This window comes from Eubalaena glacialis, chromosome 4 (assembly GCF_028564815.1).
Source record: "Eubalaena glacialis isolate mEubGla1 chromosome 4, mEubGla1.1.hap2.+ XY, whole genome shotgun sequence".
Classification (NCBI taxonomy): Eukaryota; Metazoa; Chordata; class Mammalia; order Artiodactyla; family Balaenidae; genus Eubalaena; species Eubalaena glacialis.
Window position 1 is genome coordinate 183213999 of NC_083719.1, and position 26385 is coordinate 183240383.

At 59.6% G+C, this 26385-nt stretch overlaps 1 protein-coding gene across 7 annotated transcripts in view; it reads right to left on the reverse strand.

Moving 5' to 3' along the window:
• KDM4B (lysine demethylase 4B) overlaps nucleotides 1-26385 on the reverse strand; it is a 140785-nt gene that overhangs the window by 49259 nt on the left and 65141 nt on the right. For 6 of the 7 annotated variants that reach the window (XR_009700881.1, XM_061190684.1, XM_061190683.1 and 3 more), the window contains exons 7-9: nucleotides 14362-14411; nucleotides 10426-10529; nucleotides 5880-6017 (exon numbers count right to left, since the gene is read on the reverse strand). Coding sequence is in view for 6 of the 7 variants with exons in the window: in XM_061190684.1 (XP_061046667.1) it covers nucleotides 5880-6017; nucleotides 10426-10529; nucleotides 14362-14411 (292 nt within the window). In the remaining variant the exon portion in view is untranslated. Of the gene's footprint in view, nucleotides 1-5879; nucleotides 6018-8811; nucleotides 9353-9560; nucleotides 9796-10425; nucleotides 10530-14361; nucleotides 14412-26385 lie in introns of those variants that run through there. The other variant, XM_061190688.1, reaches the window with a different exon arrangement.

Genomic DNA, 26385 nt, shown 5'->3' on the forward strand with positions numbered 1-26385 from the left:
GGCAAATCCCCCACCACACACACACACACACACACACACACACACAAACACACACACACACACAATGGAATTATACATTCATGATCGAAAACCTAGTTTTTCCACCCAAAATGCCGTGCCCATCTTTCCACACCAATAAATAGTGAAACGCTTTTTGTGGCTGCGTAGTATTACAAGGTTCACCCAGAACCCCAGCCATGGGTATAAATTTTCCACTGTGAAAATCAACGATGCGATGACTGTCCCTGTATGAGGAAGGCCTGAGGACCGGCAGAGAGAGACGCACGTGTCCCACTGATGGCAGACACCCTCCGGGAGCTGCCCCCACGGGTCCCCCCATGGCCCACAAAGGGGCCTACCAGTTCCAAAACCCCTTTCCCAACGCTGTCTCCTGCTTCACAGGCTCCCTAGTACTTGTGGACCAAGGAAGGGAGGTCTGCTTGGTGAGTACGGCATCCCCAGTGCACCCCGTGGACCCACCCACACCCTGTGCGCTGATAATCTGGTAATCCAGGCGGTAGGATTTCTTTAACAGCTTCACTGAGCTATAATTCGCACGCCCTACAATCCACCTCCACTCACAGAGCTGTGCATCCATCGCCACAATCAATTTTCGAACCTTTTCATCACCCCAAAAAGAAACCCTGTACCACTTAGCAGTTCTCCCCAGCGCCTGGCAACCACTAACCCAATGTCTCTGTGGATCTGCCTGTTGTGGACGTTTCCCGTCAATGGAATCACACACTACGTGGCCTTTTGTGTCTGCTTCTCTCACTGAGCATCATGTGTTCGAGGTCCATCCACGGGGCAGCACTGTTCCAGACCAAGGGGGTGGGAATGGAAGGCCAAGTCGTGTGTGTTCTTCTTCCCACATCTCCCAAACTGGAGGATGAAGCCAGCAGGGAGTCCCCGCCCCCTCCTAGAATCTGTAAAAGCCTCCATATGCCATCCTGTCCCTATAGCTACCGCCTCCTCCTCTGGGGCCCAGAGCAGCCCTGCAGCCTCGCCCCTCACCCTCCCCCCAGGGACTCGGCTGGTCTCTGCCTGCCCCGGCCCCATGGGCTTGGGTTCTAATTCCTTCCACCGACCTCCACTCCGCATGGAGGCCCAGCCCCGGCTCCACTACCAGCTCTGCCATGTGTCCAGAAGCCCGGGAAGCAAGGGGTTCATCCACGTGCCACGGGGCTAGGGCCATGTGGTCCAGATCCCTTGGCGGGAGTCCAGGAGGAAGAAACGGGCAGCCCTGTCATCAGGGTGCGCTTTCCCAGGAGCTGCTGGGTGCTGGTTTGGGTGTGAGTGTGGATGCCGCCCAGCCCCGAGGATGCTCAGGGTCCACTCGGGACACGGCGCCCCTCCTACCCATGGGGGCAAGGGACCGGCTCCCTCATACCCTGAACGACCCCAGGATCGGGGGCCTCTCTGCCCACGGGCTTGGTAGAGAACTTCAGATTCCTCGGGGGCAGTCACCTCTCCAACATCTAGCTCCTGAAAGAGGACCGGTTCCTACAGAGCAGATACATCGACGCCCTGCAGAGCCCTGGTTCCCACAACCCTGCTGTCGGCCCAGCCCCCCAACCCCTGCCCCGGAGAAGAGAGGCACATGGAGATAACGTACCCACAGCCCCAGAGGTCCATCCCTCGCTCCCTGTTAAGCGCGGTTTCATGGCTCTGGCAATAGCTAGCATCTGTCGTGCTTAAGGGACTCCAAACCCCGAGGCTGTGGACCACGGCCACGAAAACTGCCTTTCAGTAGGAAAAGGTGGTGGGCAGATGCGAGGTCTCGCACACATGACCGAGGGAGAGGAACTAAACGGAGCTGATGAAGCCTCGCTACCAGAGTCCAAAAAGTACAGCCATGCTAACCACCCTCTGCCCCGAAGAGAGAAAGGTCAGCCAGGGCCCTCACCTGGGGCTGATCCTGTCCCCAGGAGACAAATGGCAATGCCTGGGGATGTCTGTGGCTGTCACACTGGGGGCTCGTGGCATCGAGGGGGTGGGGCCAGGGAGGCTGCTCCACACCCACAGAGCCCAGGACTGCCCCCCAGAGGGTGACCTGGCCCCAAGTGTCACAGCGCCGCAGGGGGTGGGGGTGAGGGTGGGGAGCGGCCCTGGATTGGGCTGGGCCAGAGCCCGAGGGACCAGGGCCATTTGCACCCAGAGCTCTGCTGGATCCTTATCCATTTCACCCCCTTTGTAGGCGGGGATGGTCGCTGGCCACGAGGAAGGCAGGGCCGTTCCCCCGGCGCCGGGGCGGGGACACGGCGGGCGCCCCCCACTGCAGGGTGCGTCAGGCAGGGAGCAGGTGGCCACGAGGCTTTCCTCCCGTGCACAGAGGGCTGATGAGGGTTAGCGTCAGCGACGGGGAAGGAAGACCATCCCGGAGAAGAAACTCTACCTCAACTTGACAGTGAACACAGAGCACCGACTGCAAGTGGGATGAGCGTGCTGTGCTCAGCGGAGAGGGCGGGAGAGGGCAGCCCTCTGCAGCCTCTATCAGGTAGACGAGGACCAGAGGTGCTGCCTCCAGGGGCTCTGGCAAGAGGCCACAAGCCTATTTTCTCCAGAGTTTTAGAGTCAGGAGGATGCTGGGCACCCCTGTGGCCTGCAGGGCAGACCTGGGCCCAAGGGCTGGGCACCCTGCCCGCAGTGGGGAAGTCGGGTGGTCTCTGCAGGGGGCCGGCAGTGGCACATCGGCATTTGGCCTGGCCTGCCGGGCACCAAGGCCACCAGTGCCCTCACTGGACCCTCCGGAACCTCCAGAGGCAGTGGCTGGGAGCCAACCTGCTGGAGGGAACAGCCCCTCTGATGCCGGAGACTCTGGGGGCTGCAAAGAAAAGAGCAAAGGAGGCGACCTTCAGCCCCGACTGGCTGGAGCCAGGGCGCCTGCACCCTCGATTCTCTAAACCAGGGACTGCAAACTTCCTAGTGAGGACCAAACGGCAAATATTTTCCACTTTGCAGGCCAGACGGTCCTGTTACAACTACTCAATTCCACCGCTGTAGGCAAGCAGCCTTGCAGGGCATGTCAATGAATGGGCGCATCTGTGCCAATAAAACTTTACTTATCAACGTGAAATGTGAGTTTCATCTAGTTTTCAATTGTCACACACTCTTCCTTTGATTTTTTTCTCCCCCAGCTCTTTAAAAATCTAAAAATCATTCTGTTTGCAGACCATACAAAAATAGTCGACCTGCCAGGTTTGGCCTGTGGGCCCCCGTTTGCCGACCCTGCTCTAGAAGAAAGAACAGGAACACCTGAAATTCACACAGGCTGGCGAGCGTGAGAGCTTAGCCTTTAATGCGTCAGCAGAGGGAGAATGACAGAAACGGACGGTGCGGGGAGCGAGGGGCTCGCTGGGTGCCTGAAGAGGTAACGAACCAACAAGTACAGAAGTCTCTAGAATCTGGGAGGTGGACGTTCTCCCCCTTGGCTGCGTTCCGAGGAATGTGCTGGAAGGGGACGCAGACGGGATGGGGCACTCAGGCTGCAGGGAGAGGTCCCTGCTCAGCGGGAAGGGGCCCTGGGTCCCCCCGTGCCCCACCCCACCCCCCTCCCTTAAGTCCACAGGCCCAGCACCACGGGACCCGAACAGTCCCCTGCCGCCAACGCCCTCAGCTTGTCACCTGCGAGGCCAGGCACCCGGGCGGCCTCTCCAGCCCGGACTCGTTACGGGGGCAGCGGAGCTCGGAGGGTCGGGACCTGCTGTCCCATTCCACCACCGAAAGGCCTGGAGGCTGACATCAGGTGGCCACGGACGGGTGCCCCGTGGCCAGTGGCCACTCCTGGCAGAAGCCGCCGGGCACCCCAGAACCCGGGCCGGCTCAGAGCAACGCTCGTCACTTGTTCAGTAATTTCACGCTCCGCCGCCTGGTGATGTGAGCATGGAGCCCCATCTAAGGCTGCGCTTCCCAAGTGCCACTTGTTTGTGAACACATGGCTGAACCCAAAATTGCTTTTAATATCCGGGCAATCCCCGCCGGCCCCGCAGCAGGGTCGGCTCCAGCAGCGCCTCCGGGACCAGCCCCGGGTCAGGCTGATAACTCAATCACAGGTCCCGCCGCGGCCGGGCGGTCCCCGTGCACACAGAACTCCCTGCAAACATACCCCGGGAGGTGTAATTACCCCTGTGGATCTAAACGGACAATCCTGACGCCCCCGTCTCTCCTCTTGCAGTGAAGCCAGAGGCTCTGCCAAAGACAATCCCCCCACAGTTTCCTGAATTAAGTATAAAAAACCCAGCACTTTAAATCCTGGGGCGCCTCTCCAGCCTTCCTGGCTACAAAGCCCGTTTCTTTTTCTCAACTGCACTGACTCAGCGAAGTTAGAGAAACAGATCATTAGAAAGACAGAGACGAGCCAGCCCGCCTAGAGCGCGCTGCCCAGCAGAGACGTGACGCAAAGCCACCTGTGAAGCTTAATTTTCTTCATCTTAATTTTTCACCCCATTCAAACGTGGAAAGAAGCAGGCGACATTTGCTTTAAGGATGGATCTTGTTTAACCCCACCTGTTCAAAAGCATCAGTCTGTAACCCCCCTGAACACCCCTGGTGTGGGGTTTCCTGCTCTTTGCCACGTGCCCTGCCGTGGACTTGGGGTGTTGAACGCCACCGGCTCCCCTCCACTCCATCGGGCCACATCTCCAGGCTGTGACGCCCGATCATCACGGCCTAGACCCTCTTTTGCAAGGGTCCAAGGTCTGGGAAACGCTGAACAAATCAGGATCCGGGATCCAAGTCCTCCGGGTCCACACTGCCCCCACTTCCGGGCCTGGGAGAAACCCACCATCTGTCCCAACCCTGGGTCCTGACTCATAACGGCTGAGAAATTCCGCGGAGGAACCCCAGGGCTCCGGCTTGGGAGGCTGGTAGGAAGCCCAGCAGGAGAGGCCTCTCCTGTCCCATGACCCAAGTACCAGAGTGGATGCTTGTGAACAGCTGGGCCCCCTTTTGCAGTGGAGAGAAGGTTAAAGGGGCTGAAACCTGAGAGCCAGGGCCGCTTGGTCTGAGCCCAGCTCAGAGCTGGGCAGAGCTCGCCGGCTTCCTCCGCGGCACCCATCCCATGGTACCAGTCCTGGGTGGAAGGCCCCTGGTCCCGGCAGCCAAGGAAGGGCTGGGCCTGCTGCCTGCCCGACAGCCCTCCTAGCAGCTTCTCCCTCCCAGGGCCCTGCCCAGTGCTCAGCCGCTCCCTCGACTCGCCGCTACGGGGCCTCGTGCCCCCAAAGCTGCCCATCAAAACCACAGAGAGGTGAGTGCAGGGGAAAAGGAATTTGAGAACAAGCGCTTGGCTCAGATGTCAAATCTGTTGGCCAATAATCAGCCCTCTGGGACCAGAATGGCAAATTACTGAGGAAAATCAAAGGAGTCTTCCGGCCTTTCAGTGACCTCTGAATGTGGATGGCGAGGCAGCAGGAAGCCCTCAGGCTCGAGCGCAGGGTCTGCTCTGCCAGGGTTCTGCGCCCTCTCTCTCTCTCTCTCTCTCTCCCTGTCTTTCTTGCACCCCGCAGCAGAAAAGCCCAGATGGGGAAGCTGGAGGGGGGCAAAGGCGCTGGGGCCCAAGCAGACCCCACGCCCGGCCAGGTGGCCTCCAAGGGGTCAACTAACAAGGAACAAATCTTCCCTGATCCCCAGACGATGGGGAATACACCTGGGGTCCGCCAGGAGGAGGGGAGACCCGACCCCAGGCCTGCCCAGACCCCCTTCCCCTGCCTCCAGGTGAGGAACGCTCTGGGGACAAGTTTGCTGAGGATCCAGAAACAGACCCTGATGGAGAGTCCGAGCCTCCGGTCGAATATAAACGGCTGCCGCCCAGGCCCTGGGCTGGGTGAGCAGGTGGGGGCCAGCCCCGTTTAGGCCCTTCCCCAGGGTCTGCGGGCACTCACCTGAGTGGCCACCTTGCCGTAATCAATCCACCGCAGGGTGGCAAAGTTGGTAGATTCCGCGCAGTTGAACCCGTGGTTGAATCCGGCGTGGTAGCCGTAGGGGAACGTGATCATGAACTCCCCAGCCTCCTGCGTGATCTGAGGAGCAAGAGGCCAACAGGTGAGGGGCAAGGCCCGACCAGAAGCAACGCCCAACACAGGGCATCACGGGCTCATGGCAAAGCCACAAGAAGCCACCGAGGAGCACAGCAGGGGGACGTGGGCTCGAGGATGTCCCAACAAGTGCCAGGGAGCCTGACTTTAGGAGCCAAAGGAGTCAGCCAAGTGACAGGCTGTGGCCTGGTGCTCACATGGCTCGGAAAGTAGGTGAGGCGAGTGGCCAGGGCGGCAGCTGGGCTCCCAGCCCCACCGCTCACTGAGACCCCGCCGGACCCCGAGGGGACAGACGGTCTGCGCTCTCCAGACGGCTGAGCAGCAACGCCAGGATTCTAGGTGCTTCTCGTTTGGCGGGCGGGGGGGGGGGTGTCTCCTGCTTTGGGGGTAGGTGGCCTGTCAAGCCTCCATCCACTGTGAGATGTTCCCACACGGCGCCGGGGCTGGTGAGGAGGGCCGGTCGGCACCGGCGGAGCTCGGAGCCCTTGGAGCCCAGGGTGGGTTCGAGCCGGCAGCACGGCGCCCAGCCCTCGTGTGAGGAAGGAGCAGGCCCACCCCCAAAACGTCCCCAGAAGCTGGCCTAAGTGGCCCTGCCACCGTGAGCAGGGAATCTGTCCGCTACATCCCAAGACATGGGTCCTTCCAAGTGAGGGCAAAGAGACCGAAGCGACACGTCAGTGGGCTGGGAGGACACGTGTCAAGGTCACGACACTGCAGGACGAGCGCGTTTCCAGGCCTATTCAAAATGGTCTGGACGGCCAGACTCTGGTCCGGCCTCCGCGACAGAGACCCCAAACCAAGAAGTTGGGCGTGAGGGACCGGGGTGGGGGACCCACAGTGACGCCAGACAGAGGCTTCCAGAGGTGCCAGCCCGAGGCCTGGAGGAGGAGGAGGCTGCAGCCTCCTCCCCGGGCCCCTCCCCACTCTGCACTGACTACCCCCGGCCATCAGCAAGCGCTCCAACAGACCAGTGTTCCGGAAGACGGATGACAAATAGCAGCGGCCACCATCCCCACTCGCTGTGTCCCGGGACATGAGGCGGGGCTGTTGGAATAGAGGCTGTGACGCGGGAGTGACCCTCTGGGTTCAGGAGGGCCAGTCTTCTCCTAGACTGAGCACGTGGTGGAGCGCACATCAGGTTGTCTGGAGTTCTGAGGACGGGGCCCCAAACGCGCCCGCCCCCCCGCCCCCCGACGACGTTTCTCTCTAGGGTTTCACAGACACGGACCGCGCCGCCTCTGCTCTGCATCTGGCCTCTTCCGCTCGGCACATCCTCGGGGTCTATCCGTCCCGCTGGGCACATCGGTCGTCTGCTCCTTTTCGTTCCTAAAGGAGTCTCCTGCTATGAGGATGTGTCGCTATTTGCTCATCTAGCCTCCTGTTCACAGGCCTGTGGCTGTTCCTGGTCTGAGGCTCTGTGAGCAGAGCTGGGGGCACCTGTGGATTCATCTTCTCCCGGCGGTTACTTGCATTTCTCCGGAGTAAACAGACTCTGGAGGGGGCACCGTGGGGCCCCAGGAAACTGCCCAGCGGCTCTTCGCAGTGGCCGCCCGTTTTGCACCCACGTGGCAGGAAGGGCGAGTTCCCCCTGCCCCCGCGGCGGCGTATGGGGTATGGGGTATTCGCATGCAGCAGCCCTGCGGGGTGGGTGTGATGCTCCGGCCCCCTCCCTGAGGTCTGCGGATGCCGTCCACCGCGTCCTGCCGGCGCCTGCGCACGCCTCCTGCAAAGTGTGTCTGCTCAAGCCTTCTGCCCCACTTAGAGGCTCTTCACCACTCTGTCGCTGATTTGTAGTTTTCGGGGCCTGCTAATAACCCCAGAGAGAGGAACAGAAATCGCTGGATTCATCTAAGTAACCAACGAGGAGTCAAACCCTGGCAGGGGAGGGTGGGTGGCGGGGGGTGGCGACGGGGAGGGGGGTAGGGGGGTGGGGGGGTGGGGAGACTTCCAGAAGCCAACCACAGAGTCAGAAATCAATCAAAACTGACGTAGCCTGGAGAAAAGCCAGTCCTTAAGAACACGGAGATATTTTTCTTTTCAAATAATGAATTGTACCCATCAAGGGAAGTCAGTGTGCATTAAGTTATATTTTTAAATTCCTGTCCAAGTGACAGCCGCGTGCGGGGATGAAGCGACGGCAGAAGATGGGGGAGGAGGGGACATGTAGTGTCCCCAGGGCCCAGTGGCCAGCATCCTCGTTCTCAGGAAGGGTCCCCTGGGCCAGCTTCTGCTGCAGGACTCGGAGCCTCGTCAAGTGAGATAAATAAAATTCGGGTTTGGGGATGTGCTTTTAAATGCAATTACTGATGTTTTTATCCTACTTGAGCTGATTCTGTAAAGCGCTATCTCGCTTTCCAGAACGCCTCCGTGCGTGCACTGGCCTGCTTGAGCCTCGGGGACGCAGCAGGGTCCCCGTCACCGAGCTGGAGCCCCCGTGGGGAGAGGAACACTGAGGGCCTGGTCCCCCGCCCGATCCCGCCCATAAATCAAGGCCCAGAACAGAAGATGTGCTCACTTAGAGCAACAAGAAGATTATGTTCCTGTCAGAAAATCTACATCCTGGTGGCTCCATTTCAAACCCACGGTGTCTGTCCTCCGTGTCACCACTGTCAACATTATCCCGACAATAAATTAGAGGGCGCTTGGGATGACAGATAGGCCGTGACGCAAAGCAATCAGTAGTGGAGGGAGCGCCAGCCCCAGACGCCAGTCACAGAGGAAGCCCGGCGGTCGGCTGCTTGTGCGAGCTCTCCAAGAATAAATGAGGAAGTCCGTGGCAGATCACAGAAATACACACTTTTAATTATTAAGAAGCTCTGCTATCGATCTGCTTTTTCTTCTAGAAGTAAATACCATTACAAAGATTTATAAGCGGAGTGCGGGGCGTCACTCTGAAGGCCGCCAGGAATTCAGATGAGGGGCTCCACGTGGAGCCTGACGCTGCAGGGCCTGGAGCCTGGTCCTGAGGCCGGCGGCCCACGGAGGGCTCCCTGCTGCTGGTCAAGGGCCTTGGGACGAAGCTCTGTCTGGGCCCCGTGGGCAGCCACTGTGGCTGCGGAGCCCGGCCTCTCTCCAGTCACCAGCAGCCCCTCCGGGCCAGGAGGCTGCCGCCGCCTTTGGGTCACGCTCAGGCATTTCGCATACAAGCTGCAGGGCCACACTGGCACTGACCCAGGAGAACAAGGGTGCCCGCCAGCTGACTCCTGCGACCAGCATCCCTCTCCAGGAAGCACCACTCTGGAGAATGTCCGCGACAAAGGGATGGGAGAGCAAGTACCTCTCACTTCCGTGAGCAATGCCGTGATCTGTCTGCGAGGTTCCTGGCAAAGAATGATGTTCCAACCAGAAGACGGGGGCGGGTGGGGTGGGTGGGAAGAGGGAAGCACGGAAAGCTGTGTTTCTGAGAGCGAAATATCCCGCTACCTAATAAGCGTGAGCAGCAGCTGCGGCCCCGATAGAAAGGCGAAGCCCCGATCTGCGTGCTGATGCTGCAGGCGGTTTGATTGAAACGTCAGAACAATTTCTGACCTGCTGACACCCTTGGCCAGAGAGAGGCACGAAGGTCCGCTCCCAGAACTCGCTCCTGCGCCTGACGAAGCGCTCTTCGGGGAAACCTGCAGAAGCCGGGTTCCCGGACAGTCTCCTCTGCCCCCTGCCCTCGGTGCCACGGCCCACGCGCCTGTCCGGTAAGTTCCAGGCACAGGCCTCTCGCCTGGACCCACGCAGGGACCGGGGCGTAGACTCCCCCGTCCAGGAGGGCTGTCTGCGGGGAAGGACTGGCCTGGAGTGACGACAGCCGGGCCCACTCCCGGGGCAGAGGCGGCCTGGCCCCGGGGTTCAGCCCCCGCCCGCCCACCCTCCGCAAGCAGTGGGGTCCCTGCCATCCCGGCTCCCAGCGTGCCCTCACTCCTCACAGCCCCACGCGGACCAGAGGAGCAGCCTCTGGAGTAGGAAACTGCATGAGTTCACAGCCTTCATGCTGCGAGGGAGCCAGGTGTTTCATTTCTGAACAGGTATTTGCTCTCTCAAAGGCGTCTGCCCAGGCACGGGTGGGCGGGAAGGGACTCCCACGAGGAGCGCCCGGCTCCTCAGCACTTCCTGCCGGGTCAGCAGGAGCTGCCCCGACCGTCCACTTCCCAGCCCGGCCCGCGGGACCTGCCGACATTTGGGTTTGGGCGGGAAGGAGAGTCAAGGCCCCTCCCGACTGCCCCTCTTCCATCCTCACTCCCCACCCTGGAAGAGCTGGAGGCTGACGGCCCTGCCCTGGCTTGCCATTGTCCTAGAACCTTCTCCAGGGTTAAGACGCCAGTTTCCTGGGGCACTCATGGTCACCAGGGCACGGGCCCCAGAAGCCCCTCCACGAGCAGGTGGTCTGTGCCCAGCCCCTACGTACCCGGCTGAACGGGATCCCGTACTTCTTGAGGATGATGGGCGAGATGAGGGTCATCTTGTGCCGAAGGAAAGCGTCGCAGCCCTGGGAGCTCCCGGGGAAGAAGCCTAGGGCAGAGAAGACCAGCATCAGCCTGGCGGGACGGGGCAGCGGGGCAGCCGGGACGCCTCTCTCCGGGCAGCCCTTTCCTCCGAGGCCCCGAGGGAACGAAACACACAGGGGACTGCGGGACGGGGTCCTGGGTGACAAGGCGCGCACCCACAGCACACACCCGCGGTCGCGGACAGGGTGCGGCTGCCCAGAGACCGCCGCCCACCCCGACCTCCTCCCAGACAAAAGCCACTGCGTTGCTTCCACACGGTCACTCGGCCACATGAGAGCACGGCCCGGAGACAGGACAGGGGAGCTGCTGGTCTTGACCAGACACACGGTGACCACGAGGAGTGAGTGGGGTCTCCCGCCGCCCCCCAACACTGACGAGTCCGCAACAAAGAGGGGGGCCGCCTGAGTGGCGCAGGCTCTCCACCCGCGTGGTCCCACCGCCACCAGGCAGGTGAGGACACGGAGGCCCAGGCGACAACCCGCCCACCCTCGGCCCCAGACACACGGGGCCAATGCAGGCCGCGCCCACAGCCCCTAACCCTCTGTCTGCGCTCACAGCCCCTACGCTCTCTGTCCCACGATGCGCCAAGTAACTAATTTAAAACAGGGATAGCCTCCGCGAGCCTACGGAAAGCCCACCACCAGCTCTACCTGCCCAGAAACCATGCTTCACTAACACAGTTCAGGGACGTTCCCACATCACGTGGCTGAAACTCAAGTCAATGACACATGTGTCTCGTGGTTAAGAAAAAGCCAGTCCCAGGTTCTGCCCACGGCGGCCAGGCTCCTCAGCTCAAACGCGCACAGAGAGTGGGCACAGGAGGGCTGCCACACGGCTCCTCGAGGTGTGGGATGAGTCCCCACAGCGGCGGCACCAGCACGCGCTCCCAAGCGTCCACCTCCCTCTGGGCCTGATCCCCAGACGCAGGCAGCCCCAGGACCCTTCTGGAAGCCAACCCAGACCGGGCCCAGCCTCCAGGCCAGCACACACCCTCGACAGGCTGCTGGTTAAAGAGGGCACGTGTGTGTGTGCGTGTGCGTGTGTGCGCGTGTGTACGCACGTGCGCACCCGCGTGGTCCCACCCGCACGCCAAGGCTGGAGGAGGCTCCTAACGGCAAGGACACGATGGCAAGGCTCTGAAAAGTGCCAGGGATGACTGAATCCAGCAACTATGCTCTGCACTAAAAGCATTTCAATTAGAATTACGGCTGCCTGCCGCCCGGCCCGCCGGCCTCTCTGCAGTTCCTCTTTTTAATGCACAGTTTAAGTGGCTCTCATTAAAGCGCTAATAAAGGAGCACATTTTAAATGATTAGCACCAATAACACGCCAACACATTAATGCTCTCCCCGTGGGCCGCACAACTCTCCCGGCGAGCCCATTCAGAGCACGGCTACGCATTTTCCACCTGAATCGCAAACCCATTCCACCCGTCTCAGTAATGCAGCCTGTGACGCACGCCCCCAAAAAGTTTGGAAGGGACGCCTAGGAGGGCGGTGAGTCACTTGCCCTGGAGCCTCCCCCATCCTTCCTCCGAGGAGGACTTAATGAGTCTGGATTTTTCGAGAAGCAAGGACGGGGCGGCCTCCCTGCTAGCCGACTCTTCCTCTCCCAGCCCCGGCCACTGAGCCTCCTTCAGACGCCCAGGAAGCAAGCGAGCCAGCATCCAGGTCCGGGCGTCAGAAAGGACCCGGCAGCAGCCCCGGCTGCGGGAACAGAGCGCAGGGCGAGCTCCAGGGAGAGCGGCTGTGGCACTGTCTGGGGTCGGCGGGGGGCCCCACAGGATCCTGCATCCGGCTTCTCTAGTTGGCGCTCTGATCACTCAAAACTTTTCTAGTAGAAAAGGCATACTGAGGGAGAACAGCCGGGCATGGCTAAGTGCAACCCCCTCTGAACAGGAAGAACAGAGAAGCTGCAGGCAAGGCCCGGGGGTGTCAGCGACGTGGTCCCCAGAGAGCGCCCACACTGATCCCCGTGGCTCTGCAGGTGTGGGGGGCTGAACAGTGGCCCCCAAGACGTCCATGTCCCGATCCCCGCAACCTGTGGAGGGTCCCCTCAGTGGTAGGAGGAACTCTGCAGACGGGATGAAGTTCAGGCCCCTGAGATGGGGATGGGCCTGGATCACCCAGGGGGCCGGTGTCATCCGGAGGGTCCTTATAAGAGGGGGTCAGAGGGAGACTAGACCACAGATCAGGGAGACAGAAATGAGAGCGACGCGGCCCCATGCCCAGGATGCAGCTCCTCCAAAAGCCATAGAAGCCAGGAATCGGGTTCTCCTCCGGGGCTTCCTGAAGGAGCCAGCCCTGCTGATGCCTTGATTTTAGCCCCTAGAGGCTCACTGTGGACTTCTGACCTCCAGAAGTGTAAGAAAATAAATCTGTGGGGTTTTTTAATTAGGTTTTTTTGAGTAGTTTAAGGTTCACAGCAAAATTGAGGGGATCTGTGTTGTTTTAAGCCACTGAGTTTGTGGTAACTTGTTACATCAAAAGAAAGCTAATACAATAGGAAAAGACATTTTAAATTTGCATTTTAAAAAACATAACGGGAAAAAAATTAATTCGGTTTTACTGTCGAGCTCAGTAAGTAAGTTAAATCGGCCTTTGCTATGCCCGCCTGCACTGGAATTTCTCCCGAGAGAAGCATGTTCCCGAGAGCGGCTCCAGCCCTGTCCATGAGGTCACGGTCCAAGTTTCCGACATAAAAGGTGACATGGCGATGGCCTCTGCATAGGAACTGGGCCCGGGGGCACCTGCCCAACTCACCTGACGGCCTCCCTCCCACCCGGGACCCCGTTGACCCCGCCAACCCCGCAGCGAGAATCTGCTGGGCAGAGAGATGGGCCGTTCCCACCCCCAGGTCAAGTGCAGGCAGGGAGCCTCACCAACGCCAGGCCATGGCTTCGGAAGGTTCCGCGGCCACCTGGGGGTGCCGGCTGCCTACTGCTGCCACAGGGGTCGGGGTGGCCTGAGGCCCCGTGCTGTCTGCGCGGCAGACCTCACCCTCACCCGGGTGCTGCCTGAGAGGGAGGGGCTGTTCTTGGCTGCACAGCGAGTGCCCGCCCGCTGGGCCAGTGGGGTCTGTGAACGTCTGTCCAGGCACTGACAGCCGTCCGCCCTCAGGACACGGGTCTCCGTGGGGACAGGACAGGTGCGAGATGAGAGCGATGGGGGGCCATAGCCCGGCCCCCCATCGGGGCACACAGAGGCCTCCGCGCCCCCCAGCCTGGGTGTCTGGCTTGTCTCTAAGGATCCCGTGCCCTGAGGGCCGGCCTTTACCCAGGTGGTCAGAGCCCCAGACGCAGCCCGGGACCCTCTCCGACAAATCCTGTCAGCCCAAGAGGCCCTAGCGAGGGTCTCAATCCAGGTGGTGGAGGGAGCCCGGGTGACCCGACCCTGCACGGGATTAGTAGATGGCCCTGCAGTCCCCACGCGGCCGCACGGAACAGGTGAGGACCTCCAAACTGGACTTCTCGTGTTCTAGACTGAGCAAAGACTCCATAAAGACAGAAAAGTGTGGACGCAGCACCAGGTGCTGGGGGGCGGGGGGAGCACGGGCTGCCCCCAGCCAGCAAAGCCTGCAGTCCTGTCCCAAACTCTGGGCCAAGAGGCTAGAAAACAAGAGTGCTGAAGCGACGGCATCCGTGCGGCTTTCATGAAGTGACAGACCCACAGCGGGGGTCCACGACCTGACCGCCAGGGAAGGGAGTGGAACACAGCCAGGACACCTGGAGCACGTCACCCTCCGGGACACCGACCCCCAGACAATAGCGTGAAGCCGGGGAGGGAGAGGCTGCCAGCCCGCCGCCCACCCTGGCCCCAGTGGGCCCCAGGCACCTACCGATTGCCAGACGCTCCAGGCGCTTGCCATGCTCTGGGGGAATGGCGTACCTACGAGAGAAGGGAGGCACGTCAGAGGGGAGAGTGTGTGGCCGCCGCACGGCTAAGGGCCCCAGGAGACACGCGGGCCGGCACAGGGCAGAGCCGGGCGGCTGCGGTCAGCATAGGGGAGGGGCTGTCGGGGTCGGGGGATGCCACACGGATGGGAGGAGGGGTGAGGTGGAGGCCCAGGACCCAGGACTTGGGGGGCGGTGACACACCCTCGGAATGCCAGGAGTGGAGACATTCCCAGTTAAGCAGCACTAAACCTCAACGAGGCTTAGAAAGCAAAACATAAAGTAAAGAGCACTGGATTGGAACCAAGGAGGAGGACGGAAGCATCCTGGTCTGTCCCCCCAGCCCCAGGAGCCGAGGGGAAAGAAGCTTCAGGAAGGGGCAAGACTTCATTCGTCACCCACTTTCATAAGTTGTATTTTCACACGTTTTTACATTTGAAAGATAACTGCGGCTCTGTCATAAATAAAAAAAGATGTAAGGTGAAAGTCTGCAAATAGATGAAGCGAGAGTGTCACCCGCTGATGCGAGCCAGCCTGTTGGGATACCCGGGACGCTTTCCTGGCAGAGGGCGGTGCCAGGAGGGACAGCCAGGGGCCAGGGGTCCAGAAGCCCCAACCCAACCGACGTGCCTCCCCCAGCCCACCCGAGGGCACTTGGGCAAGATGGAAACCTCCATTTTCTTTTCTTTTTTTTATTTTGGCTGCACCACGAGGTATGCGGGGATCTTAGTTCCCCGACCAGGGATCGAACCCTCGCCCCCTGCAGTGGAAGCACAGAGTCTTAACCACTGGACCGCCAAGAAAGTCCAGGAAACCTCCATTTTCAAGCAAAGGCGGGCCGTGGTAGGGCCGCTGTCCAGAGGAGGAGGGACGGTGGTAAAGTGTCCAACGGTAGAGCTACTAGAGCATCCGAGTCCCGTCCCATCCGGGAGAAACTCCAGGATCCGGCAATCCTGCCCCCTGAGAACACTGGGCCACGTCTGACACATTTCTAGTTGTCACGACTGGGGGAGTGGTCCTGGCATCGAGGGGGTGGGGGAGGGACGCTGCTCCACACGCCACAGCGCCCAGGATGCGCCCTAGTAGAGAATGACCCACCCGATGTCAGCAGTGCTGCAGGGGGCGGGGACCATGCTCCAGAATAACAACGGCAATCTCTGGGATTCTAGAACGAGTCCACAGGAGGATGTACCCCACGGCTGCTCCCTCCTCGCCCACAGGGCAGGAAGCCAAATGGGGAGCGACACGGAACGCGGAAGATCGCCCAGACTCAGTAGCTGGCCGAGTCCACTCCAGCTGGAAGGTTTATCGTTACTTTTAATAAAATAAAAGGGGGCAAGGGTAGGAGATAAGGTGAACATTGTGCTGTCTCTAATCTAACAGGATAAAAATAATTAATTCCTGGGCATGTTTCAGGGCCCTGGAGATGGCCGTGGCACCTTTAATTCTGCTGTCGTCAGAGAATTGCCCATTATCTGGACAAAGAGGAGGTGACTCTTTTTTAAATGGCCTTTTATCACTTACATAAAGATGATAAAAATTAATCCCAATCCAAAGCACCTCTGTGGGATTAACGTCCCCCCACCAAACAGGGAAATGAAACATTCCGTCCCTTCTGGGAAGATGCCCGAGGACGGGAAGGAACTAACTTATGGCTCCAAGGCTGTGATGATTAATGCAATATCGCCAGTCTACAATGCTGCTTTCACTTAATTACCGCCTGTAATTGGGAGTTGTAAAGATAAGATTAATTGAATCTGGTGGATGTTAAAAGTTTAACACATCGGAACGTGGCTCCCCTGTTATCGGAAAGTACAAACTGCAGGAGGCTGGGCTGAGTGTTCACAAGAGCAGACCCTGGAGAGATTAGAAAGGACTCGTGGACGGGAAGCCGGCAGCCACGGGGGACGTCTGGACTCTGACGGCCAAGAGCACGCTGCGCCTCCCACGGCTTGGAACGATCCAGCGACAGCCTGGGAGGTGCTGAGAAGCCCCTGTGCTCCCCCAGCCCACACCCAGGGATTCAGCAAGCTGAAAACCTCAGTCTTCAGGGGAAGGCGGGCAGAACTGGGGTCCTGGTCCTTAACGAAACAAGCGCTGAGCGTGGGCCGTCCATTCAAAGGTGGCAGGGAGGGCGGCAGAGGCTCCACCTGTGCAGTTGTAACGGCTCCCCGAGTTCCGCTGGCCTGCCAGCGATGCGGGCGGCAGGTGCCCACAGAGCCCCCTCCCTGCCACGGCCCTCCCCTCCGGGGCCCCAGGCAAGCCCAGAGCAATGGCGGCCCAGGTGAGCCGGCTACAGAGCTGGCCTCCCAGCAGGGCCGACATTCACCACTGAAGGAAAGTCCCCAGACCGAGGGGCCCCCATGGCAGAGCCTTGCATAGTCTCCAGCCTGGGACCGGGGCGCATTAACCTTGTTACAGCCCCGCCTGGCATCACGCCACTGGGTCGGGGCATCCCTGACTCTCAGGCTTGGCTCTGGGAGGAAAAATAAGAAGGCAAAGCAGCTCTTTGGGCTGAGCAGGGCTGCTCGCTGACTCTCGAGGCAGGCAAGCATCTGTCTGGCCATTAGTGAGCAGGTTCTGGGGCCGTACAACAGAGTCGGTTTTACTGGTTGCCAATATGGGGGCAGTTCGTCTTGCTCCCTGGGAACTCCGTCCCCATCACAAGGTCAAACCTCACGGCCAAAATCAATCTGCTTTGCCCGCCTGCAACCCCAGGCAGCTGCTCTCTGGACATAGCAGCCCGGGTCGCCTGGGCGGCAAAGGGTGCTTGCATGTTTCCTTGGACAGACGGCCTGCCCGGGTCCACGTCCATCTCACGACTGGGCCGGTGCGAGGTTTCCCAGCCGGCGGTCAGCCCTGCCCAAGCCCACACAGAGCCCCCCGGGCTCCCCCATCCCGCTCTCCACCAGCACGAGACTGGTTTCCCACGTGTCCTGCTACACGGTGGCCGTCTCCTTGGTCCACCAGCCCCCGCCTCCTCCTGGGCTGACCACATCCCACCCCCAGACGGCGCCCGTCACCATGCTCCTCCCCAGGGACTGGGCTGTGGCTGGGTGCCTCCTGGTGGTCAACTAACTCCAGGCCAGCACAGAAGTCACGGCAGAAGAATCTGGATGTGTCGGGATACAGGAACGGGCAGAGCCACTCCCAGAATCCGGGGAGGGATGGGAGGGACAACAGACCAGGGGCTTCAGGGGGCAGAGTCAGAAATGGGAGAGACCCCTTGGGGGAGTCTGCAGAGGGTTGGGCTGCCCACGCGGGGTCACGCAGGTCCCTCCGTCCACAGCAGAGGAGCCCCGGTCCTGAGACCAGCCAGGCAGGCCCCTCTGGACCTTCTCCACATATTTTATCAGCCCGTCCTGTGCGCCCCTCCCCCTGCCCTTTCTCTCCTCTGGTCAACGTTTTACACAAAGCACTTCTGGATGACACTCAACCAGAAGTCGTGGAAAATTCGGCGCTGTCAGCTCGGTGTCCCTGGCTACCGCTCCAGGTGACCCCGCGGAGGCTGCAGCAGGACTGGACAGGCTCCATTACTCCGGGTTTAATGTTGTGGAATCGCCGAGGAGGCCGAGAGAGACGAATTCAGGCATCGTTTGCCAGACGCCTTTTTCAGAAAGGCAGTCGTCTGCAAATACCAGGGGCTTCGGCGAGAAAATAAAGCAATTTTAGATCCGCTATACAGCCCAGGAGGTAACGGCAGAGGACACGAAACACATGCAAAGCCACACAATGGTGAAGAGACCGTCCCAGTCCAGCAGTTTCACTGTTCAAACGACCGGCTGATGGGAAGGCTTCCGGCGGTGACCAGAGTCCAGAGGCCACGTTCCAGAAGGAAGCGACCCCCTGGTCTGGGGAGAGATGGGCGTGCTGGCCCTGCCAGGTGGGCATCCCCCAGCCTCTCCTTTCCAGGTTTCTTCTTTTACACTTGACGTCTAGAGTAGGAGATGCACCCCCTCCAATCACGGTCACCCCCAAAAAGGCAACGCGGAAACCCGCACACCTGGCATAGGCCAAGAGGGAGGCCTGGGGCCAGAGCGGCCAGCGATTGCGTCCAAGACCTGCGTCCTGACACGTGTGCAGGGGTCGGACGTGCTTACGGGGGGCCAGGGACGGACTGAGGCTGGACGCTAGAGGGGTGCACCCCTGGCCAGAGGTGGGCGTCCCGCGGGCCCTGCTGAGGTCAGGCCGGAGTCCAGCCAAGAAGCTCTAGAAGCCAGGGGGCCGTGGGTGCTGGTTGGGCAGAGGCCTCAGTCCAGCGAGAGGGCGGCTCTTGGGCCCAGAAGCAGCAGGTAGTTGAAAGGAAACACATCCTCTGAGGGCAGGCTCTCGCCTTGGGCAGGGGACAGGCTGCGTCCATCCTCCCAAGACGCTGGCCCGGGAAAGGCTTCCTGTCTGCAGTGGAGGATGCTATTAATGGTGTCATTTTCTTGGTGTTTTGTTTATTCCCCTGGAATGGCTTGATGGATGTGAATAATTATCAGACTATAAAAGCCAGCAAATGTGCTATTTTCTATCGCTCTAAATCATCAAACAAATAAAGTGTGAAACAGCAGTTTTGAATATAATTTTCCCCTCTAATGGCTTAGAATTATTATCAAGAACAACGAAAATAAATAAGCAAATGCCTTGTGAGTTAAAAATTAAATGAGTGTGTCAGGAAGAGGAACATGGGCCATCGTGGAGAGCAGGGACCTGATCGGGGCCATCGGTTCTGCAGAAGCAGCAAGGGGCTTCAGGCTATGCAGGAGCCCGGGCCTCTGGGTGTGGACTCCCACCGCCCAGTGCCCTCTGGCCCAGGGAGTGGGTGTCCGGGACCACCTCCCAGGGGGGAGGGCTGTGCTGAGTGAGGGGTGTGCACCACGGTACCTCGTGCCCAGCTGACCCCCAGGAGGTCCAGGGAGCCCGTGTACCGTTGCCCTGGGATGGCCACATGAGACCTCGGGAGGCAAGGTGGGTGGGGCTGGCCGCTGCCCTTCCTCTCCCAGGCCAGGGACAGACAATGCTCTCAGGCCAGCAAGAAAACCTGTGGTCCCGGGGCAAGTTGTCAAGACGAGGAACGGGACACTCCAGTGGAAGGCATCGCACCCCCGACGGGGCCCGTTTGCTCGGCTGGCCGGCCACCCTGGGCTACAGGACCCGTCAGAGTGGACGGAGTACCCTGTGAGGAGGGCGCGTTGCCACGGTAACGAGGTAATTCCCACACGCTCCCGCCAGCTGCAAGGGTAATGAGAGTTGATGGGGTCCTGACTCTCAAACCCTGCTGCCCATTCCCGAAAGGTCCCCTTGGCCTCTGCCAGGGCCCTGCAGAACCGTTTTGCTCAGAGCCAGGTATGAAGCGCTATAATACGGACTGTATCTGTTCCCCGAGATGCGTGTGACTCTCCTCCGGGTGACAAGAGCACTCAGGACTTCTTCCATTGCCCAGCCTGACAGCTTCCACCGGCGCAAGGCTCAGCTCCCCGCCCCTCCTCTCTGCTGAGGAGAGCGTGCCAAGAGCAGGGGTCCAGCCAGGAGCCCTTTGGAAATGTCAGTTCAGCCCGACGCGAGTTGGAGGGTGAGGAAGTTAATTTCACAGTGTCTGCACAAGGCCGGGGCAGACAGGCCCCTCGCCGTTTAACATGCTATAATGACAGCAACGGAAACAAGAAGGCAGAGTCCACGGGAAGTGCCGAGACCACATGTCACGTTGGAGGCCACCTGGCACGAGTGAGCCGCCTGCACGGGCCCAGGAGGCCATGGCAGCTCCGAATGCCAGCAGCCCCCAGCGCCCCGTGTGCTGGGCACAGGGAAAAGCCGTTTTTACTGCAATCCTCAAACACACGCCCCCTCTAGCCATGCGTCAGTGGGACAGTCCTGGCGCGCTGCCCCGTGGTCTGGGCGGCCAAGCGGAACGAGCTGGTCACAGAGCAGGCTTCCCCTCACCCCCGAGTTGCCCAGGTGCCATCTCTGCGCTGGTTAGAGATGAGCTGGGCCAGAGCGGCCTCCCGCGCTGCTCCTCCACAGTGAGGAGTGAAAGGGCCCAGAGAAGCACAGTCACAGGCGGTCTACCCTAATGTGATCACCATGGAGACGAGCCACGACACCTCCAAGCACTGCAGGTGATTTCTACGTGCAGCATTTACATTAAATTCCAAACCATTCTGTATAAAAAATTCTTAGGACTGCCCTGGTGGCATGGTGGTTGGGAGTCCACCTGCCAATGCAAGGGACACGGGTTCGAGCCCTGATCCAGGAAGATCCTACATGCTATGGAGCAACTAAGCCCGTGCGCCACAGCTACTGAGCCTGCGAGCCACAACTACTGAGCCCGCGTGCCGCAACTACTGAAGCCTGTGCGCCTAGAGCCCATGCTCCACAACAAGAGAAACCACCACAATGAGAAGCCCGCGCACCACAACGAAGAGTAGCCCCTGCTCGCCGCAACTAGGGAAAGCCCGTGCACAGCAATGAAGACCTAAAGCAGCCAAAGATAATAAATTTTTAAAAAAAAAATTTTTTTTTTTTAAAGAAATACATTAAAAAATAAAAAATTCTTAGCCATCCAGGACTAGGAGGGACCTTCCCACGGTCACGGTTCAAGGTGAGGCAGGAGAGGTACTCTGGAAAGTTGGGGGCAAGGCAATCCACAGCACCGTGCTGAAGACACTAGCCGGTGTAACAAGTCAAGAAAAAGATATAAGGGGAGTAACAATCAAAAGGGAGGAGACAAACTTTTTCAAGTCAAGTAATATAACCTTTTACCAGGGAAAACTAAGAGAACGAGCTGGTGAATTATGAACTAAACAGTCCAGCGAGGATGCAGAATAAAAAAAAAAAAAAAAATCAACAGATAGCCAGGCTTCCTCTGCACCAGAAAGACATTCACAAAAGACTATAAAACCCACTAAGGTGAACCCTATCGCTTGTCCAGTGGTCCAGAGGCAGGAATTCCTCACCACAAACGAAGGCAAACATAAACCTGGGCGTGTGCTGGCCACTGACAGAATCGCAGAGTCTGGTCCAGGAGACTGAAGTGCTCTCTGGGAGGCTGACACCGCCGGGAGATGCAGCCCCTCGGTGTCTCTGTCTGGAGTAGGACAGGGCAACAAACACACAGGCAGGCCTCGGAGTTGCGGCGGGCTCAGTTCCAGACCACCGCAATAAAGCAAATATCACAATAAAGCGAGTCACATGAAGTTTTTGGTTTCCCAGTGCATAAAAAAAGTTACATTCACGGTACTATACCATACCATAGTCTAACAGTGTGCAATAACAGCATTATGTCTAAAAAAATAGTGCATATACCTTAATTTTAAAATGCTTTACTGCTATAAAGTGCTAACCATCATCTGACAATGCAGGGTTGCCATAAACCTTCAATTTGTAAAAAATGAAGCATCTAAGAAGTGCAATAAAACAAGGCGTGCCTGTACAGCAAAAAGCCCCCTTGCCCCTGCCCACATCTTTCAGTAAAGGAGGTAACAGGTGTGACCGTGACATCACCGGGTGACTCCAGGTACACACGTGGCAGGACTAGTTTGTCAGGTACGAGCAGGCCTCATCATGACAGTTCAAACGTGAAAGACGGGCTACTAACAGTCACGCTGACGGCAGCGTTAAAGGGGGACAAGTGGTCACCCGGTACCAGGCTGGAGAAATAAAAGATGTTAGAAAAAGCAGACAGGCTCGCCCTTGAAACACGAGGGAGCAGGTCCAAAGGCCGGGCAGGACAGCCCTGGGACCACCGAGATACCCCGCAGTCCCCTGCCCCACTGGGAGGGGAGGAAGAAGAGCTGTCACCTGCCCAGTTTGCCCGGGAGGGGAGGCTGCAGGGCACCTGGCCCGGGGGAAGGAGGGGAGACTGAGCCCTTTCCTAAATACTCAGGAGAGCAATCCAGCCTGGTGGGGTGGGTCCCCTCCACGTCCCCCCCACCCCGTGCACCCCCATCTGGCCACCACTGCACAAAGGAGCTCGACCTGGGTGGCATGGCTCCCTCCCTGAGAGCTACTGAAGCTGCCTGACAGCAAAAGGACGCCTGCCCTATTTCCATCAGGAAATCCCATCTCACCCTCCGAGGAGGCTGTTCGGCGGGGGGCCGCCTCCCTCATTTGTCCAAGTGCTGGGGCCCTTTATGTGACAGATACGAACACTTGCTGGGGAGACAGGATCAGCCCAGGACCAGGGTGGCTTGTCTCCAGGATAGAACCTTATTGAGCTGCAGTGGTTTTATCTTTAATGGATCGTTTTATGGGACAATAGGTGATGGAATTTGGTATCTCACACCAGCAGTGTCAATGATTTCAAGTAATGACATTTTTATTGAAACGTGCAAGAGATAAACAGAGTCCAGCGAGCATCCACTCAGAGAAACTGGGGCGTCTCAGATGGGGATGCCGGCTGACGGGGATGCCGAAGGACCAGCCTGCTGGCAGGACCAGGTGCTCTGCAGCCAGAGGGGTCGCCCAGGCTTCTCAGGGGACTGGGGAAGGGGGGACGCGCCCTGGGCTCCACGCTCGCTCGCTCACAGGCTGCCCCCACCTCCCCGAGGTTTCCAGGGAAACGGAGTGGGTCAGCATCCTGAAGGCCCCCCAGCTCCAGGGCCCGGTTCACAGGAGCCCATAAGCCCACTTTAATTAAGGAACAGACTTTACAACGTGAGCGGTGTTGAGCTGCAATTAAATGCTGAAGTGGAGGTACCTGATCCCCAGCCCGGGTTTATTTCAGGCCCGTGAATTCTTTTTGTTATAGACAGGACCGAAAATGCCAAGTCACTTGCGGGCTGGGTTTTGACGTTGCTTTGAAGCTGTGGGGGGCCCTTCTCAGGTGAGGTTTTAAAAGGCAGGCGGGGGCTTCCCTGGTGGCACAGAAGTTGGGAACCCGCCTGCCAATGCGGGGGACATGGGTTCAAGCCCTGGTCCGGGAAGTTCCCACATGCCGCAGAGCAACTAAGCCCGTGCGCCACAACTACTGAGCCTGCGCTCTAGAGCCCGCGAGCCACAACTACTGAAGCCCATGTGCCTAGAGCCCGTACTCCGCAACAAGAGAAGCCACCACACCACAACGAAGAGTAGCCCCCGTTCGCCACAACGAGAGAAAGCCCACACGCAGCAACGAGGGCCCAATGCAGCCAAAAATAAATAAATAAATGAATAAATTTTTTTAAAAAGGCAGGCGCCCATCAACACAGTCAACGCAGCCTCTAGTGGGAGCTGGGGAAGGGCCTTGTGCTGCCAGCGGCGGGGCGGGGGGGGGGGCGGTGTGCAGGGGGTCCACTGTGGGGATGCAGTGCCGGTGAGCGCCCGGTGCTGCTGGTAAAGCCACCGCTACCTCCCCCTCGTCAAACTGGCCTCAATTTCCACCTGTAAACTGACGGGCAGGCAGCTCCCATTTCGCCCAGGGCCTGCTTATGCCGCCCCCCGCCCCCGATTTATTTCTGCTGAAACACACAGGAGGGCGGGAACAGGAAAGGACAGAGGGTGGTCTGCTGAGAGTGCACGGGCCACGCCGGGACATGGGGGCTAGCTGCGGGGAGCTGGGGAGGGTGGCTGGGAGTCCAGGTCTGCCCTCGGGCTGAGAGAGCCGGGGCAGCTTCAATGCGGGGAGGCTCCAGGCCTATTAAATCACTTCCCGTGTGCTTGATGCTTTCGTGCTCATCAGCATGCACACCCACAGATGCATGAGGCCGCTGCACCTCGTGTGGACACACATTGACAGTGGAGGCCCCTCGTGATTGGGAGGACAGGCCCGGAACTCTCCCTGCCCCACCAGAGGGGGACCTGGGTGACCGTGACTTGCCCGTTAGCTACGGGACTGGCTCTGGAGAGCATTCAGGCGACGGCGTCTTTACAAGCTGGTCCCGTGACCAGCAGTTCCAGTCTCCGCGTGTAAGACCATCAGGGTCTCAGCTGACTGCCCCGAAGGTGAAGGGCACAGGGCCCTCGGGGTGGCTCTGGGTCCTGGTGCTTTGAGGAGGGTTTAGCTCACACACGGGTTAAGTAGGGGAGAGCAAACAGACCAAGCTGGAGGGGAGCCGCTGAAAGAGGGCCTTCAGCACGTCTCACCCCGGTGACGAGCCTGCCGGTCCCCGCTCCCCAGCTCCCGCTGCTGTGCCCACGTGAGGGGAAAACACACCCTTAGCCAGATTTTGAAGCAAAGCTAACAAAGACTCCCTCAACTCACAGATTTGCAGGAATCTCCCTTCTGGGGAGCTGAAATCTGCCGACAGCAACCTCTTCAATACGGGAGAGATGTGCCATGGAAACCAGACCCTGCACACAGAGCAGGAATCTACAGAATGGATGGGGAGGGTGAGCGACTCCAGGCCAGGACCGCCTCGGCCACAGACCCCCGACGCTTCAAGCAACCCCTCATCCAAACACAGCCAGTGGGGGGATCTCAAGATGGGAACAATGCCCGGCGAAGCCACTTCTCTCAGAAGAACTGACGGCTTCTTAGAGTGGTGGGATGGGGGAGGATTCTGGCGACTGGCCTGGTGCTCCAGACTGGAGCCAGGAACGCCGGGCGGGCTGGTTTGGCTCCTGCTGCCCTAAAGCAAAAGTCCTGCGGTCTCGCAAGCGGCCTGAGCCAGCAGAGCGCTATATCGTTCCAACCCCAAAGCGCCCACTTTGAACAAAAGACTCCAAAATGAAGGGCCATCTGCTCCTGCCAGACCAAGCCAGCAGGCTGTGTGACAGGCCAGCCACGCCTGCGGCCACGAGTGACACACAGGCAGGAGATGACTGCACCCACAGAGGCAGGCAGGCCGGCCTGCCCAGGCAGCAAGGGCTACCCCGACCTGCCTGCCCAGGGCTCCCACACCCATGCCCCGGACCTTCCCTCCCGCGGCTAACATCCCCCTGGAACAGTGGAGTAACTCGCGTCTCCCTGCTTCTGGCCTGGCCACCTGCCCTCCAGCAGAGCCCCTCCACGGGCCGCCCTGCTGCCTCTCCTCCCACAGGTCTCAGCCCAGCGCCTTCCCTGCCTCCATCTCGGGGGTCCCGCTGCCGCGTGCCACCCACCTGGCCCTCCATGCCCACTCGGGGGGGAGTGGGGGGGCACACCATAAGCTCCTGCCCTGACACACGGTGTCTGCCCTGGAGTGGTTCACACTGGGTCCAGAGCGGACACTTGGCCAGGGTTTGAGCCGACCCATCTCCTTCTACAACCTTGAAGCCACCTTCGTCCAGCACCACCACGGTAGCAAAGCTACGGCTCACCTGCCCCTTTCCAGCCCCCTACCCCCGTACACGCAGTCAGACTATGTTTCCCAGGCTCCCGTGCTGGAAGGTGTGGCCACGTGACCTGGCGCTGGCCAATGAGATGTGGGCAGAAGCCACGGGCCTGCCTCCCTGGCCCGCCCATCAAAGTTTCAGGAACACGGCCTCCCCCTGCCCCACCTGGACGCCTACGGCCAGGGTGACCTCGGAAGCCATGCGCTGAAGGTGGCAGAGCCTCTGGTGGCCTGGGTCCCTGGGTTTCTGCAGCATCTCATCCATCTCCCACAAGAACCCGCCGGCTTTGATTTCAGCTCAGCAGGGCTTCGTTCAGTGATGTTTTGGGGACTCTGTAATAAAAGGGTCCACCCTCTCCCACGCCTGCAAGCTCAGGCCACCTTTGCCAACTGGGACGCCCCCTGTCCCCATGGGGGAGCGCCTGCCCGGGCACGCACTCCCAGAACCCGCCGCCCCTTCTGATTTGCAGGAGGACACTCCGAGGGGCAGGGCGGAGCAGTGCTTAGGAATGCGGGCTCGCACCCGTAGCCTGGGCCCAGCCCTACCACTCCCGAGCTCTGCGGTCTCAAGCTGCAGTCTCGCCAATCCGGTCCCACATGTGAAGGAGGATGGCGTGGGGCAGTGGGTGAGACCAGGAGTCACTCCAAGCACAGCCTGGCACACAAGAAGCATCGGAACGTGGCCACTGCTACCGCTATGTCTTCTCACATTGTCACACTGTCATGTACAGTGACAGATTCTTACACGAGCAGCAC